This window comes from Hermetia illucens, chromosome 2, assembly GCF_905115235.1.
Source record: "Hermetia illucens chromosome 2, iHerIll2.2.curated.20191125, whole genome shotgun sequence".
Taxonomy (NCBI): Eukaryota; Metazoa; Arthropoda; class Insecta; order Diptera; family Stratiomyidae; genus Hermetia; species Hermetia illucens.
Genome location: NC_051850.1, coordinates 138164162 through 138180420, shown reverse-complemented (window position 1 = coordinate 138180420; position 16259 = coordinate 138164162). Strand labels below are relative to the sequence as shown.

Genomic DNA, 16259 nt, shown 5'->3' with positions numbered 1-16259 from the left:
GGTGCTGCCCGATGCGCGCAGATGTCAAATTGGAAGAAAGTCATCCGTTGCTGTCATTTCGTGTCTGTCGTGTTGAACAGCAGGGAGGAGTTTTTCTGAAGTGATTTCCACCCCAAAAGTCTCGAGTAAAAATGTCAAAACATCATCAAAGTGGTCCACCGCCAGTTCAAACGTACAAATTGGTTGTTGTCGGTGGCGGCGGCGTGGGAAAGTCCTCAATAACAATCCAATTTATTCAGGTTTGTACAATTGCATGTCGGCGGGGAGGAAAAGTGTCGTGATCCGCCCAAGAAATCGCTCGTATGCGACCCTCCTACACACAAATCGTAAATTTTTCTTAAATTCCTTTACGGTGCGGAAGTAGTGAAGTCGCTTGATTGTGAGTTGAAATGTTGTGGCGCCAATTTCAGTTCGAAAAGGATATCAAGTGAAGCGGAACGGAATGAAGTTCTCTAGGGAGCTGCCAGCGGTCGCCCTCGGGATCGGATCGCAATCTGCCTGTAACCCAGATCTGTGTGAAGTTTTCTCATTTATTTTTAGTTTTGACGTCATTCCCATTTGGACTTCAATTTAAAACAGAATTTTATAGCGAACACTTGATTTGCCTTATATTCCGCGCGGTGTCCAACTTTATTGGGTCGTGAGCGATTGCCGCACAGACGGGCTCTTGTCTTAGGGGCCCACTGCGAGCTGTGCTTGTTGTGTTTATCATCTGGGACTCCTTCAGACTGATTAGTCAGCGTCTGGAACGCGTCCAAGAGGAGCGTTTGTCGTGTGACGCCACGAGCGCATCTGAAGTCTATTTCGGACGCCACTCGAGGCTCGTCGATGTGCTCGGATTGTAGTTCACCTGTTGCATCTGGCTGCATACCTGTTGATCTCCTGCTCATTACGTTACTGTCGCGGGCGGCCTACTTACTGCATTCAATGCTAGTAAAGAATTCTTTCAATGAACCGCAAGCGTCTGATGTTTCATTCAGACCACTTTTGGCCTTATATGGACGTCGAGTGGTTGAATTGTTTTTACTCGAGGAGTAAATAAACTGCGGCGAACGTAAACAGTGGATGATTGCGCTAACGGTTAGATTTGAAGCATTGCGCCCCTTATCGCGTGGAGCTTGGGCAAATATTTACATTCTTTCGCTACTTTTCTATTTGCTCGCTATGCGCGATATGGAGTCGTTTTTATCTGGTTGTTGGTGAGGAATGCTTTGCACTAATATGGAAAATTACGCAAAATCGACTCCAGCGGAGTTTAGCTGACTGACGAGAATTTGAAGGCTGGCGGTCGGTTTGCACTTTTAACCAGAACATGCGGTTGTGGCTTATGATGAATCATATTCTTCATTTAGTTGGTCTGATTATTCTGCGATGTTCATTTTGTTGATTGCATTTGATTGGATGTGCGAACTAGCGTTTCGAATTCTTTTACGCATACATTATTGGACTTCCGGTTCTTTACGGCGTCGGACTACCAACTGCACACCTCATCGTCAGAGAGGTAGCCTGGAACCGTTTGTCACATTACGTCGGGCTAAAATTAGGGAGTTCCTGTCACTAACGGAAGGGGAGACGAGGAAGGGAATTGTCAATTGAAGGAACCCACTGCCATCCGGCTCATCCACCGGTCGTGCTCTATCTTCTTAGCAACGAGAAGAGCCCGAACGTAATGGGCTATACGGCTCCACCTGTCAGCACTCCTCAGATCTCTTCGACAATGTTTTCTGGAGGGAGATCTCCTGTGTTTAAATAGAGCTGCTAACGAACCCCATCCCACCTTCCACAAGAAAGAAAGTGTGATGGGCGTGGTCCCCAACTCCATTGCAAAACACACAATCCAGAGATCACGTCTTTCCAATCTTATGCAGGTAAGACTGAAAGCTTCCATGCCCACTTAAAAATTGGGTAAGGAAATAGTCAGTCTCATCACGCTTCCGATTCAGCCACGGACCTAAGTTGCCGATGAGCCGCGCAGTCCATTTGCCTCCAGTTTCATTTTGCCAAGAGAGCTGCCACTGGCCACTGCTTGTATATGCATATGACTGCGTTGGGCCCTCAATATTTAGCCTACTTAACGCGGAAACTCCAGCTGCAGCCTTGTTCGCTGCTGCTTTGACTTGCTCAAAAAAGCTCATCTTTGAGTCAAGAGTCAGCGCGAGGTACTTTACCGCTGTTTTTGACTCGATTATCGACTCGCCGGACGATAGGTTCGGAACTTTCTTTTTAATCACGATTTTTCTAGTTGCAAGGTTGAATCCGTCCGCTTACCCGTCGCATCAATATGCTAAGTCTGCTTTGCGCCTGTTCGACAGTGCGTCCAGCAGCACGCGCCGCGACATCATCTGCACAACCGACCAGGCGCGATTCTTTTGGCATGTCGAGTTTAAGTAGACTATCATAGGTAGTGTTCCTGAGGTCCGGCCCTAGATCCCTGTGCTTCCCCCGACGTGACCTCCATCCTCCTCTGACTCTCTAGTGTTTCATAGAGTTACGAGGAGCAGCACCCGCCGACTTCAGCGGCTATGTGCTTCCGTTCGTCGAACGGCATGCACGACTTGTATGACAGCAACAACTGCAGATCTCCCTGCTCTAAAACCAAACTGTCGGTGAGATAAATCTCCGGCAACGCGTATCGCTTTACCGAGTCTACTTTAGATGAGCTTTTCGAGTACTTTTCCAGCAGTGTCAATCATACATAGTCGGCGCCTTTCCCTTTGTGGATTAGTGTAAGCCGCGCCACCTTCCAACGAGCAGGGAAAGAGCCTTCTTGAATGAGCCAAGCGGTAGGTCTGGCCGGTGTTGGAATACCAGTTTGTATAACTCTGCTGGAATAGCATCGGGTCCTGGCGCCTTCTTGTTTTTCATAGAGAAGACTGCCTGTTCCAACTCTTTTATAGGGAAAAGTGGACAGTCCTCTGCGCTCTCCGCGCCGACGTTCCATACGGGGTGCACAGGGAATAGTGCCCTTACAATGCGGTCCATCTGCTCGGCCTTAAGTGGATCGGGTTTCCGCAGAGCCCCGATCTTTCGAGTTACCAGTTTGTAATCGAGTCCCCACGGGTCCCTATTCAGCTCGTTGACCACATACCTCCTCCCGGTCGCTTAGACGTTGTGTTAAGCGCGAAGCCTGTGACACTCCTTCCGGAGCTCTGCGACACTCCTTCCGGAGCTCTGCGATTTCCACTGTCCACCAATACATAGAAGGTTTGCCACATATCGATGCCCTCCTGGGCATGGAGGCTCCGCAGGCCGTCGTTACCAAGTTCATAACTGAATTTTCGACAGTGTCGGCTGCAGCGTCACCGTTCCCAGGAGTACCCTCCAGCATGGCCTCACCTGTTCCAAGGGTTTCGGCAAAACGCTTGCATGTGATCGGAAATCTTTCATTCGTCCTGTAAAGGAAGTCAATGGTCGACTTCTCATCCGCGATGACGATTCACTGGAAAGAATATTTCACCATGGTTCTTAACCGTATCACATCCGATGAGTTTACTCCTCTTGGGGATGAAATGGCTAGTCACCGTAACATGCGGATGCAGACTGTTTCCCCAAGCAGAAGAGAAATCATTTCGGCCATCAATACACTCAAACGGAGTTAAGCCGTTGGATTTGGCGGTCTCCTCGCAAAGTTATTCATCACTCATACAGAAATCTTGGGAATCTGAGATCTCTCCCAGAGAGTGGAAGAAGGGGATGATGATCAAGATCCCAAAGAAGGAAACCCGTTTTGAGTGTGACAATTGGAGGGGTATCTGCGTGTTCCCTGCCGTCACAAAGATAATAGCTAAAATAATTCTGGAACGCATCAAACAACATCTCGAAAGCTTGATCGACTGAGAGCAGGCTGGTTTCCGCTTCGGGATTGTTTCTGTAGTGCTCTAGGCAGGAAGAGCATTCCAGAGAAACTAAGACTTATTATTAGAGCGACATATGATGGCACAAAATATCACGTACTGCATCGAGGCAAAATCTCAGAGGATTTTGAGGTCCTAAGCGAAATTCGCCAGGATTGCATCCTGTCACCGATATTGTTTCTTCTGGTTATTGTTGACGTTCTTCATGCTGTCTTGTCTGGAGGGCGTGAGCAATTCAATGGACAATCACATCCTTCCTCAAATACCTCGACTACGCTGATGACATTTGGTTGCTCTCCCACCGAGTCATGGACCTTGGCCAAATGGCTCTGGATTTGGAAAGAAAGGCAAGTAGAGTTGGACTACAGAGAAACACAAACAAAACCAAGCTTCTCAGTGTGACCAGTCAACACACTCTCCCTATTTGCATTAATGGGCAGAGCATCGAAAGCGTCAAATCTTGCCTGATGCATTAAAAATACTAGATTCGCTTTCGCTACCCTGTCTAGAAATGCTGTTATCTCAATACCAAAATCAAGTTGTGTTCTGTGCTAGTGCTCTTTCGTTGTTGTTGTATGGGAGTAGACATGAAAAGTGAATTTCATCGTTACCCAAAAGTTCCAAGCTTTCGTCATTACCTGTCTGCTTTGTATCATCGCTAAATGCGGAAGTGGCAGTGGATAGGTCACACTTTAAGAAGGGGGGACAATTGTATTGCGGGCTACGCCATGCTGTGGAATCTACTTTCCCAAGATGGCAGACGAGTTGGTCATTCCAAGGGCACTTGGCTCAGAAGAGTAGAGCAGAGCGATCGTCTTGGGAGGTCGTTCGGGGAGCTGAAGGACATTTCAGGTAACCGCGAGCGATAGTTCGTAGGTGTGGTTGACGCGCTATACCGCACCAAGCAATGAAAGGCAACCAGATATTGGGCTGGTGAGATTACTGCAACATAGGTTCATTGTCCGGCCTACGTTGTGGCTGTCACAGTTATTTGTCCCAACATACAGTAACACAGGAGGGCTTTACCGTTGTAGGTGTTTCGACTTGCTCAAAAAGTTAAAAAAGGAGATTGGCTGCGACCTCTTCAATGATATGGCAATCACAGAAATTCTCGAGGTGCTAAACCAGAACTCTTGCATACGCAGGTATTAAAGTAGCTTTCGGCGAAGTACAGACAACCCCTTGTTCTTCCAAAACCAATGGAGATTTTATAAAAATCTCATAATGTTAGCAACCTTGATTTGAAACGGGAGGCAAACCTCTGGAGAAGAAAAAGAACAGCCCAATATCAACACACACAGTACACTAAATAGTAATTTTTTGGTCATAAAGGGATACCTCGTGAACGTTTGAAGAATTTCAGTGAAAATTTCGTTTGTTTTCGATTCTGGTAAACGTGAAATGAGTTTCTTTGCTCAAGATGATTTTTTACCGAAAATGTTTCGCCACTTTTAGCTATTTCGATGACGTTATATATTATATGAAATTTATAGAATAGGTTTCTGTTATAATGCTACGCTATGAATCCACAGAAATAGTGTGTGCGATTTGTACTAACGCTTGCAATTACGTGTAAGGGATACGATTACGGTAATGTTGGGAAGTCTCAGGCTTTTACCTAATGATATTCAATCCGAGTTCGGAATTCCCGGCATCCACGTAACTACTAATTTGCTATATGGAACTGGACTGGCATTCTCTAATAATTCTAGAGTCGTTAAATTATACAAATTTGGCGTCAATTGATAATTCCGTCTCCATTCTTACCCTGAATATTCGTTGTTTACTTTCTCTCATTGTATAACTCCTAACTGTTTGGTATATATATGATTGTCATTGACGCTTAAATGGAACATAGCTCGACAATTACTTCTATTTGTCACCGTCGAATTGATGAAATGTGCTTCAACTCTCGCCAGGACTTCCCGATAAGCTTTCAGCGTTTCTAGGGCGACTCATACGTTGGCCATACTGGGACAGTTGAATTTATTGCAAATCATAGTCAGCAATGACATGACGAAGCTAAGTGTTGACGAAGATCTGGAACTTTCAAGTAATATCGGCAGTCATTTTTCATGTACTGCTCCCATATAGCAACCTAGAAAAATCATTAGCACGGAACAGTCTCAACATGAAACTTCATGTGTGTTGAGAAAGCTGCATTTCCAGATTTTGGACAAAACAGCGGAAGCGAATTTAGTAATTTTCATGCGTCGATCGGCATAAAGTTCAGTGCTGCCATGGGCAGAAACAAAGCTTCTTAGCCATATAAATTGATCAACGCTTTCGTTGCTCTGCCACTTAATGTAGATAGGAAGAGTGCGACGACCTGCTAGGCTGAGAGATTTACGCATTGTTCTTCTCCGATGTCATCAGCGCCAGTTCATTGAAGCTCCCTACCTGCTTGGATAAGGACGCATGGAGAACGTCAACCAATAATGCGGGAAAATAATATCGGTGACAGGATGCAAATCTGGCGGACTTTATTGTAGACTTCAAATTACTCTCATATTTCACTGATAACTACATACTATAAGCTTCTCCGGGATGACCTTATCGCACAGGGCTTTTAAGCTCAACATTTTGCCTGATGGTGGTTTTCATACTTGAGGACGCACCTTGCGGATGCATTAAGCGTTAACCCCAGAACCGTTGTAACGTTGGAATTTCTGCTGAAGTCAGAGCAAATGGTTATTCTGGGCAGCCTCGAAAATTCTAGAATCCATTCAAAGATAGTTGGTGAAAGCAAAACGTCCTAGCCGGAAATCACTTCGCCTTAAGTGCATGGTAGCCGTTTCAGAAACGTACTAACAAAGCGTAAATAAAAATCGAGATTTTTACGTTGTTAGTCCATAAATCTCTGTCTTTTAATCGCCTTTTACGGCCAGCAGGGAATACTTTGAGTGAATTCTTAATTCCCATCTAACTTCTGCAATGCTTAGATGTTACACAGGCATTTAAGCTATAATAACTTTCCTTTCTCCTTTTCCAAACGAGCTTTGGGTCATCTATCGCGAAGTTATGAAGATAAAAATTCTGCTAAAATAAAAGATCATTCATCAGATACTACAATCTGCAAACGCTTCAAAAATCTATAAATTAAAACCATGATAAGATCGTTTACGGACTGAAAATGTAATCATTATTATGTAGTTTCCTTGAATTGATGATAAACTGTTTTGTTACGTATGCGTAATTTGTATAAGTTTGGTCATAAATATTTTGGAATTGATATAAATACCATCACTGTCGACTATCAAAGTTAATATTTTCTTGTAATTATTCTTATCATTTATCGCATTTTTTATAACGACAATGTTGCGTAATATTAACAGATTACTCATATATGTATATTCTGCACATGGCAAATTAACATACATACGTTTTCTAGGAAAATATCTTTTTATGGTTATGCAGATATGTTGGACAGTTTCTGAAAGTATATCAAGTATTTAAGTGAGGCAACAAGGAAATATAAATATGCATGACCGTATTTTGACGTTAAAAAAACGATAAGTCTGCACTTCTGGCGAACTATAGCGTTGGATTTTAAAGCGTTATTATGTCATGATTCTGACTCATGTAGTTTAGCTAGCTGATTCTGTAAATATGAAACATACTCCTGGGGCTATGGTTGCACGGAGGCCCAACGATATCGACTGTGTTTAGAGCAAGCAACTAAGCGCTGCTGAAAAAACACGACCTTATTCCGAAAAGGATGCCTTCTGGCAACTTCTCGATGCAAAAATCTGTAACGTGCTTGCTGATAATTATGACATGATCGCAGGCGACCTTAATGGTTATGTGAGTGGAAAGGCAGACGGCAACAGGTTTCAAGGGGGGAAATGGTTTTGAGCGCTCAATGAGGGTAGTGAGGGTATAGACGATTTTGTGGACATTCATGACCTTGTAATTATGAACACATGGTTCATCAAAGGATTGTTTCATCTTCTTACATTTTATAGTGAGAACAGTAAAATACAAATCGACTATATTCTCGTAAGACGCCGACATTTTATTACCGTCACTGAGCGCAAAGTCGCTCCCTATGAGACCATCGCACCTCAAAATCGACCGTTAATTGTCGTCTTGCAAATCAAGCCACCGATAAAACGACGTGAGGAACGCACTGGCCCGCCGCGCATTAAATGATGGCGATTTCTTGAGAAGGAAGACGAAATTAACTCACTTACGCGATTACCAATCATTACGAATGTGGAAGAATCGTGGAACTAAATTAAAGGCACAATCTATAAAGCGGCCTCTGCAATCCGCAGGGTCATCAAGTCGAGTAAGCGGTTTATCAACCGAGATACTTGGAATGGCGATGTTAAAATAAAGGTCCGTGAAAAGAAACGCCTCTACCAGAAGTTCGATGTTTTAAATTGCTCTACCACGATCCGTGTCTCAGTCGGTGTTCAGCGATGAAGTACCCACTCACCACACAGGGCATCCAATGTCCGACCGAAACAACGATGGCTTAATACGCTGAATGGTGATTTGAAGGCCTCACAACTACGTTCAGATCAGGCCTTGGATAAAATAAAATGGCGCAACTGATCACGAAGACCCCGCTTGTGAGCGGAACAAAGGTTAAAGAAAAAGAGGCTAGTTCGACGTTGAATGTTCTGTACAGTAAGATTATAGTCACTTCTGCAAGTAGCGTGCATACGAAATCAATTCTTTTCTTCGAAATTCAATCTCAATAGTTAATTGAGTCTCACTCATAACGTACGAGTGTATGTATATATTATGTGAAGCTACTGACATTCAAAGTCTTGGAAATTTGCACAAAAGCGACAATTTTGACCTATTATAACTTCGATAATGATAGTGCGATTTCCACCAAATTTAGTAATACTATGCCCTACATTATTATGGTATATATAAAATTTCAGGTTTCTATGGTGAATTTGAGGAGGGTTCCTATCCGATTTCCAAAAAAATATTATATTGTTATTTACCTCATTTGTACATTTGCATGCTCATTTGTACAGTGGCAACTTCGAGATTTTCTTTCAGATCTTTCAATTTAGCCCCGTACTCCTCCTCTTGCATCAAATATCAGAAACGGTTCTGGAAAGTACTAAACGGGGCGTTTCATTTGACACCATGTAATGACTTATCGGGTTTGGTCGAGGGTCAAAGGACCATCCTGAATAGTCTGAGACGACCAAGAGGGAAAAGCTATCCCAACAACTTAAAATGTTGGCGAAATTGGAGGTGAAATTTCGGCCGCAAATATTGAAGATCCAGCGAAGTGTTCCGTCGCCACACTTCAGTCACTCACGTGTCATTCTGCAAAACTTCATGTGACCTTATATCGATGCGGAGGTCTGCATTGGCAGCGAACAACCCCCGCACGAACCTACCGCCACTGCCCACCTTACCCTAGTTTCCGAGCATATCTCTTTTGCTAGTTTCCAGTCCTCCTTTCTTCCCCTTTTATTCGTTGTTGGGGTGCCAGGCAGAATGTTGTCGCCTTCCGCCATGGGGTAGCACCCCGGGAAATAAGTTGTGGGAAGCAAGTGTACACTGTCCTCCTCACTCTCGGTAAATGTCCCATCCTCCTTTTTCAGACAGACAAATGATATTGCCCCGTCTTTGGCTACAGCTTTTTATAACCTTGTTGCTTCTGTGGTTTGTAAGGTCCTTTCACAGAATTCCCCGAAGCTGTTCCGTTTTGTTCCTTGTGTCGCGTTTGTTATGCCCGGTTCTGTCTATGTTCCTATTCCACCAGGGTACATTATCATATGCGTCAATGACGACTTTGTTGAGGTCTCTCCGTATAACGCAATGCATCGCCAAAGAGTGTGATGCATTCATGCCTAGGAGATTAATTTTTTCCAGTAGACAAAACTCCTGGTGCAATAGTTAACTGGCTAGTCTTCTGTCGACCTGTCACCAAGCAAGACGAACGGCTCAGAGGGTGGCAGGTAGGATCAATCAGACTCAAAAGGAGTAGGCCTATAAAAAAGCCTTAAAAACCTCACGCTGGCCATCTAGCGGAACAAGAGGAAATACCAATGAAAAAGCGAGAGCTGCTATACTATCATTTGAACACTTTAAAGCACCTGGCATGGATGGCATCTACCCAGCGATGCTAAAGGAGGGTATAGAGCACTTAGGGAAACTTCGAAGAAATATTTTTCTAGGATGTCTTGCTCTGGGCTATGGGCCTTCCTCTTGGCAGAAGGTGAAGGTAGTCTTCATACCAAAGCCTGGGAAAGATGACTATTCAAATCCAAAGAACTTCAGGCAAATCAGCCTAACATCATTTTCGCTCGCTTTTGTCTGGAGAGACTAGTTGAGCTAAAGTCGCACCCTCTAAATGAAAACCAAAATTCCTTACCAACGTGGAAATTGCTGTGAGTCTGCTCTTCATTCTTTGGTTTCAAAGATAGAGGATGCAGCTCTGAAGGGTGAGTACGCAATGGGGGTGTTCGTGGACATTGACGGGACTTTTAACTGTGCGTCCTTCCGAAAGCTCTGTGATGCAGCCAGAGAGCATGGTGTTGACGAAACTCTAATAAAGTGGATCTACGCTATGCTAACGCAGAGATTGTTGTATGCTGAAGTGGGTGTTAATCGCTACCTAACAACCGAAACGACGAAATGTTGCCCTCAAGGAGGTGTGCTATCGCCACTTCTGTGGAGTATGCAGATCATCTCACTACTATGCGAACTGCAAAATCTGCCAATACACGTTCGAACTTATGCGGATGACGTGGCTGTACTGGCTGTTGGTCGAGATCTCGGAATGGTGTGTAGAAATACACAACGCGCCGTTGATCTGATTGACAGTTGGTGTCTCAGGAATGGACTTTCAGTAAATCCAAATAAAACCACAATGGTATTATTTACAAAAAGGAGGAAACTGAATGGGCTTTGCCTTCCAGAAATGAGGGGTACAACCCTTCAACTCGCCGAAGAAGTGAAATATCTGGGAGTTTTTCTAGACAAGAAGCTTTTTTGGAACAAACATGTAGAGGTAAAGATGATCGATTTGTTTGGTAGAAGACAAGCAGCTATCTTGAAACGAAGAGAAAGGATGTACTGACGTCTTCTACGCCGATACCTAAAAAACAGAACAGGATTCTGGAGCAGGACTCTTATCTCGAATACAAACGAGAAGTGGGCTTTTCTGTTGGGACAATATATTATACAACGGTCTTTCAGGCTGAAGTGTATGTAATCCTAAGAATGGAAAACTGGATGAGTGACGGTTGAAAGGCAAGCGCATCGCAATCTGCAGCCATAGTCAAGCTGCATTGTGGACTTTAAACAGCCTTCAAAGATCGTTCAAGAATGTAAAAATCGATTGAGTTCTGTTTCTTGACTCAATACGGTGGAACTGCTTTGGGTATCCGGCCATTGTGATGTGGAGGGAAATGAAATCTTGGCTGCTTTTACAAAAGAGGGTTTAATTTCTTGTTCTCCATACCCGGACCGGAACCAGCAATGGGGGTTTCAGTAGCATTGGTTAATGCTGCTATCAAAAACTGGGAACTGATCCTTAATGCTGCTAAACACACCAAGCTTCCTGTCAGAACCAAACAAATATACGGCAAAGTTTATTCTGCCGCAAAGCAGAAAGACTTAAAGAAGTATTGTGGGCATTCTGACAGGTCATAATTCATCGGGCATATGTTCAGAACAGGAATTCTCGAAGATGATTACGGAACATTATTCTTTGTGAGTGCCCCGCCTCTAAACGCATCAGACTTCAGATTTCCGGTGTTGATGTGCTCCAACTGTAGCGGGTAGTATCACATCCACTAACGGAAATCCTGCGATATTTAAACGAATCCGGAATATTTCGTTAGAATCGAGGATAATGGACCACTAGGCTTTGCCTCTCTCCCACCTCAAACACATACACACACACACGACGGGATAACAATCTGATCGAGGAGAATATTGAATTTGGAAGGCCCGCGTTTTGCCAACCGAAGGTTATGGATTATCAGATGATTGTCCCTTTCTTTTGTTGCCCACATTCATAACGTAACTCTAAATTTGCTGCTGATCGTGATACGGCCGATCTGCTTAGACGCTAATAGCTGGTCAGCCGAAAACTAACTGGTCTTTTAACTAAACACTGTGTCGTCAATGACAAGGCGGTGAAAGTCCCAGTCATCAAGACCATGCCACCCTTTCACATGCCTGAGCAAAGTGTTGTCAGGGCCTGCGTATGCATTCAAGATCCTGTCAAAAACTGTCTCTCAGGTCAGGAGAGCGTGGCTTGTAGTAGTCGTCAGAGATAGTTCAACATTGGATTTGCGCCCGCTACCACTAGACTTTCCAGAATACAAACAGTGTCGCAAGAGGGAGAGGAGTCTTCTCCAAAGCCCCACCATGTTCCTTAGCTTAGGCGGAGAATCTATAGTGAGCATTCTGGCGGTCCTCAGTGCCTTCGAGCATTCCAAAAACCAATCATTAGCCGTTTTCGATAGCCAAAAGTCGTAGTCGTGAGATCAGTCCCTTTCCGAGGAACTGTTAATGTTTCGGTAGCAATAGAGTTTCGAAATTTTCAGGTTGCTCGCCTACAAATTTCTATTCTTTTTAGCCGCCATTTACGACAAGCGAGGAATACTTTGAATGCATTTTTAAACTGCACATATAGTTAAGGGAAAGCCGAAAAAGATGTCCTGTAATTCGTTTTAATTTAATGTATATCACGCACAACGACAAAGTAAAGTTAATTTTAAACCCTAATTCGTTTCTCTATTGAACAGAGTTACTTTGTAACCGACTATGACCCCACTATCGAAGATTCTTACACAAAGCAATGCATCGTTGACGACACGCTGGCTAAACTTGATAGTAAGTATTCATCTTTCTCTCTCCAGATATTCAGTTGATCATCTCTCATTTACGTGCGTTTTTTTTTCTTATAGTTCTCGACACAGCGGGGCAAGAAGAATTCAGTGCAATGCGTGAACAGTACATGCGTTCCGGTGAAGGATTCCTCCTTGTCTACTCCCTGACTGATCACTCCAGTTTCGAAGAGATTCCTAAATTCCAAAAACAGATTCTACGCGTCAAGGATCGCGATGAATTCCCCATGTTAATGGTCGGCAATAAATCGGATATGGAGAGCAATCGTCGCGTATCCCTGGAGGAGGCACAAATGATGAGCCGACAACTGGGAATTCCCTACATTGAATGTAGTGCCAAATTACGAGTCAACGTCGACCAAGCTTTTCATGAGTTAGTCCGTATCGTGCGGAAATTTCAATTGGCCGAGCGGCCATTAATCGAAGAAACTTACAAACGTAAGAATAAAACACGTTGTTGTGTTTTATAAAAACAATTGAGTAGAGTTGGCAGCTGGTGGCAACGGTATTTTTTATTGTTGCGCTGTTTTTGTAGAGATGGTTCGATTCTGAAAAAGAAGCACAAATGAAACGCAAAACACAAGCTTAGAGAGAATAAGGAAGAGCTGATAACAATAATGCCAAAATTTAATTGCATTTTGGTTATGTGCCTTTTATCCAGGCGAATTTTTAATAATCTCGACCTGGAGCTAAAACTAACCTATTACTACTAATTAAACCCCAAAACTAAAGCATTAAGTTGTTTTTATAGGAACAATTTCTTCCGTAAAAAATTCTTATTATTTGTCACGTTCAAGAACCAAATTTACAATGAATCTCATTTACAAATGGGACGCTAAGATTAACTATACAATACTAGTCCATAATTTATTTAAACAAGCGAATCGATTAACTTTTAAGAGGGGACGCAAGAAAACAAATTAAATTTCCAACTCTGAACGTTTGTATCCATCTGGCGATATTTTAATTTGTTACACGCGGAGAATATTCGGTTACGGACACATACAAAGCATTTAATAATAAGAGAAATACAGCAACAATAATATATAAAGTAACGAGAAAAGTAAATCTATACTGCCTTTAATATATGTAACACACAATTTTGAACAACTGATCAAAAGATAAACAACAGACGGAACAAGTGTACACCAATTTTGTAGCGACTAAGTTTTCGTGTAATTACAATGTCAAAGTACATAACTAAGTGGATTTATATTTTTAATAATTTTATTTGTCAAGAATTGAAAATTCGCTGAGTTAGAAGCTAAATTGTTAACGAAATTTTTATAATATTATTTACAAAGAAAGAAAAACATGTGCAAACGTGAAACTGGTTTCTTTATTCCATTCATTGCAAAAGAAAACTACTTGATTGACACATTTACTTCGGAGATCAAGCGTAATTTCTACCGTAACCCGCATTTTTTTTTGCTTTTAGAATTTGGATTAGATTTTATGGAAATGAGACTTAGGGTAAATATTTGAACTGAAGTCTATCTGAAGTCATCTAACTACTGGAGGCCTTGTTTATCCTAACTCTTTATGAAGTTGAGATCAAAAGGATGAGATAAGTTGGTTTTCAAGATTTGGCGAATATTAGCACAGAAAGTAGCAATTGGGAATTGGGAGGGGCTGACTGTGGAGGTTGTTGTCTAGGAAGTTAAAACGGTTTACTATGCTTTGCATAATCTCAGGAGTTTTATGTACGGTATGTGAACTGAGGATTGTGAATCGACTTTGTGCTTCAATCTAAATCGGTAATATTGCATATATTTAGGATAGGGGAGAAAACAAATTCCCCTTTGATTTAGTAGACGGATCGAAAACCGGAAACTGGACATTTAAAATTCGAGGTTAGTGTCGTGAACAGAAGTGGAATTTCCATTTATGTTCCTGTTTTTTGTTGTTGTCAATAGCTTCAGCTCTCACTGCCACGTGAAGAAAAAAGTATTTCTCGTTCGACGCTAGAAAAGCTCACGGTGGTCGCATTGAAAGGACACAGAAAATAAAAGCAAATGAGTTTGCGCAAGATCTTTGGACACAACTGAGAGTAGTATGGTATGGTCAATTGGCAAACTAAAATAAAAATTTCAAACATGGGAACTGGAAGGAGAAAATGGCTTTGGAGAGATACAGTCAGTTGAAAGGAAACAGTTGAAACAAACAGTTCAAGGAAACATTTGCTATGTTGACCAATTGACGGTTCTGTTGAAGGAATCGATGTTGTCTTCAAATTGTTTGAAATCAAATGTCCTATCAAAGGCTTCGAGCTGTATATTCGATACCAATAGTATCAGGAGTGGTATTTCACGCGATTAGTTTTTGTCTATTTTGGCTCTATGTGCGCATGCTGAACCAACACCAACAGCTCTACTACCAAACCCTATCTCCACCTTCGCGTGGTGACCGCTGGGAGCTCTTTCTCAATGAAAAGCTGCAGACGGAGAAGGATGAGCGGAAGTCTTCCACGCCTAAAAACGGGATAAATTGTGCCAACTGCTCCTCCAGGTTGGGGGTTGGGTAAGGCTGACAACCCTACACGGAAAACAACTTGTTACGAACCCACAACAGGAACCTCGGATTGGACGGATCACACAACGACGAACCCGGCGACGACAACGTTGGACAGGGACCAGTTTCCTGGAAGAGAGTCACTACACCGTATATTCTAGTGGCCATCCCGTAAACCATGTGCCGGAGTAGGTTTCTTAGTCAACCAAAAAATGAAACCTGCTGTTGTCGGCTTTGAAAACATAAGCGAACGGCTATGCATTCTGCGTTGATTTGATAGACAGCTGGTGCCTCAGACATGGTCTGTCAGTTAATCCAAATAAAACCACAATGATTTTATTTACAAAAAGGAGAAAACTGGATGGACTTTCCCTCCCTGAGATGAGGGGTTTTATCCTTCAGCTCTCCGAAGAAGTGAAATATCTGGAAGTCATTCTAAATAAAAAAACTTCTTTGGAATAAACATGTAGAGGTAAAGATGAAACGAGCTCTCACAGCTTATGGGCTGTGCAGACGGACCTTTGCCTCAACATGGAGACTCAGGCCTCATGTGGTAATGTGGATATACGTTGCCATCATTAAGCCGATATTCGTATATGCATCCGTAGTGTGGTGGGTTAAGGTGAGACAAAAAGATTTTCACCATAAACTAGCCGCACTGCAAAGAACTGTGTGTCTGGGTATCACTGGTGCCATGAGCACGACATCCGGCGCAGCTCTGAATGCACTACTCAATTTGCAGCCCCTGGATATATTTATTCAAACCACTGCGATGAGAGCAGCTCATAGACTAATTCGATTAAATTTATGGGGAAACAACGGATGTGGGGGGCACAGAGCATTGGAAGAGTTACTGGGAGGATTGAATCCAGTTCTTACAATGCCTTCCGATTCTCGTGTTCCCATACATCTGTTTGGTAGAAGATATGAAGTTACTCTGAAGCGTAGAGAGGACTGGGAAGACCCAGAGGAAAGCGTGGCGGGATATACGGAAGTCTTCTACACCGATGTCTCAAAAACAGAAGAGGGTTCTGGAGCCGGAGTCTACTTCTCG

The 16259-nt window shown here is 43.0% G+C and overlaps 1 protein-coding gene across 1 annotated transcript; it reads left to right on the top strand.

Moving 5' to 3' along the window:
* The first annotated feature begins 42 nt into the window (after positions 1-42).
* On the top strand, positions 43-14024 carry LOC119647855 (ras-like protein 2). The gene is made up of 3 exons (XM_038049123.1): positions 43-239; positions 12593-12680; positions 12755-14024. Exons 1-3 carry the CDS (start codon positions 132-134, stop codon positions 13162-13164), a joined length of 606 nt encoding a protein of 201 aa, XP_037905051.1. The 5' UTR covers positions 43-131; the 3' UTR covers positions 13165-14024.
* Positions 14025-16259: the final 2235 nt, after the last annotated feature.

What these genes read in the sequence shown, in the direction of transcription:
- LOC119647855 (XM_038049123.1), top strand. Translation starts at nt 132, where the DNA reads ATGTCAAAACATCATCAAAGTGGTCCACCGCCAGTTCAAACGTACAAA. An exon ending in TAACAATCCAATTTATTCAG is followed by an intron (nt 240 to 12,592) that starts GTTTGTACAATT and finishes TCTATTGAACAG; the next exon opens with AGTTACTTTGTAACCGACTA. An exon ending in CACGCTGGCTAAACTTGATA is followed by an intron (nt 12,681 to 12,754) that starts GTAAGTATTCAT and finishes TTTTTCTTATAG; the next exon opens with TTCTCGACACAGCGGGGCAA.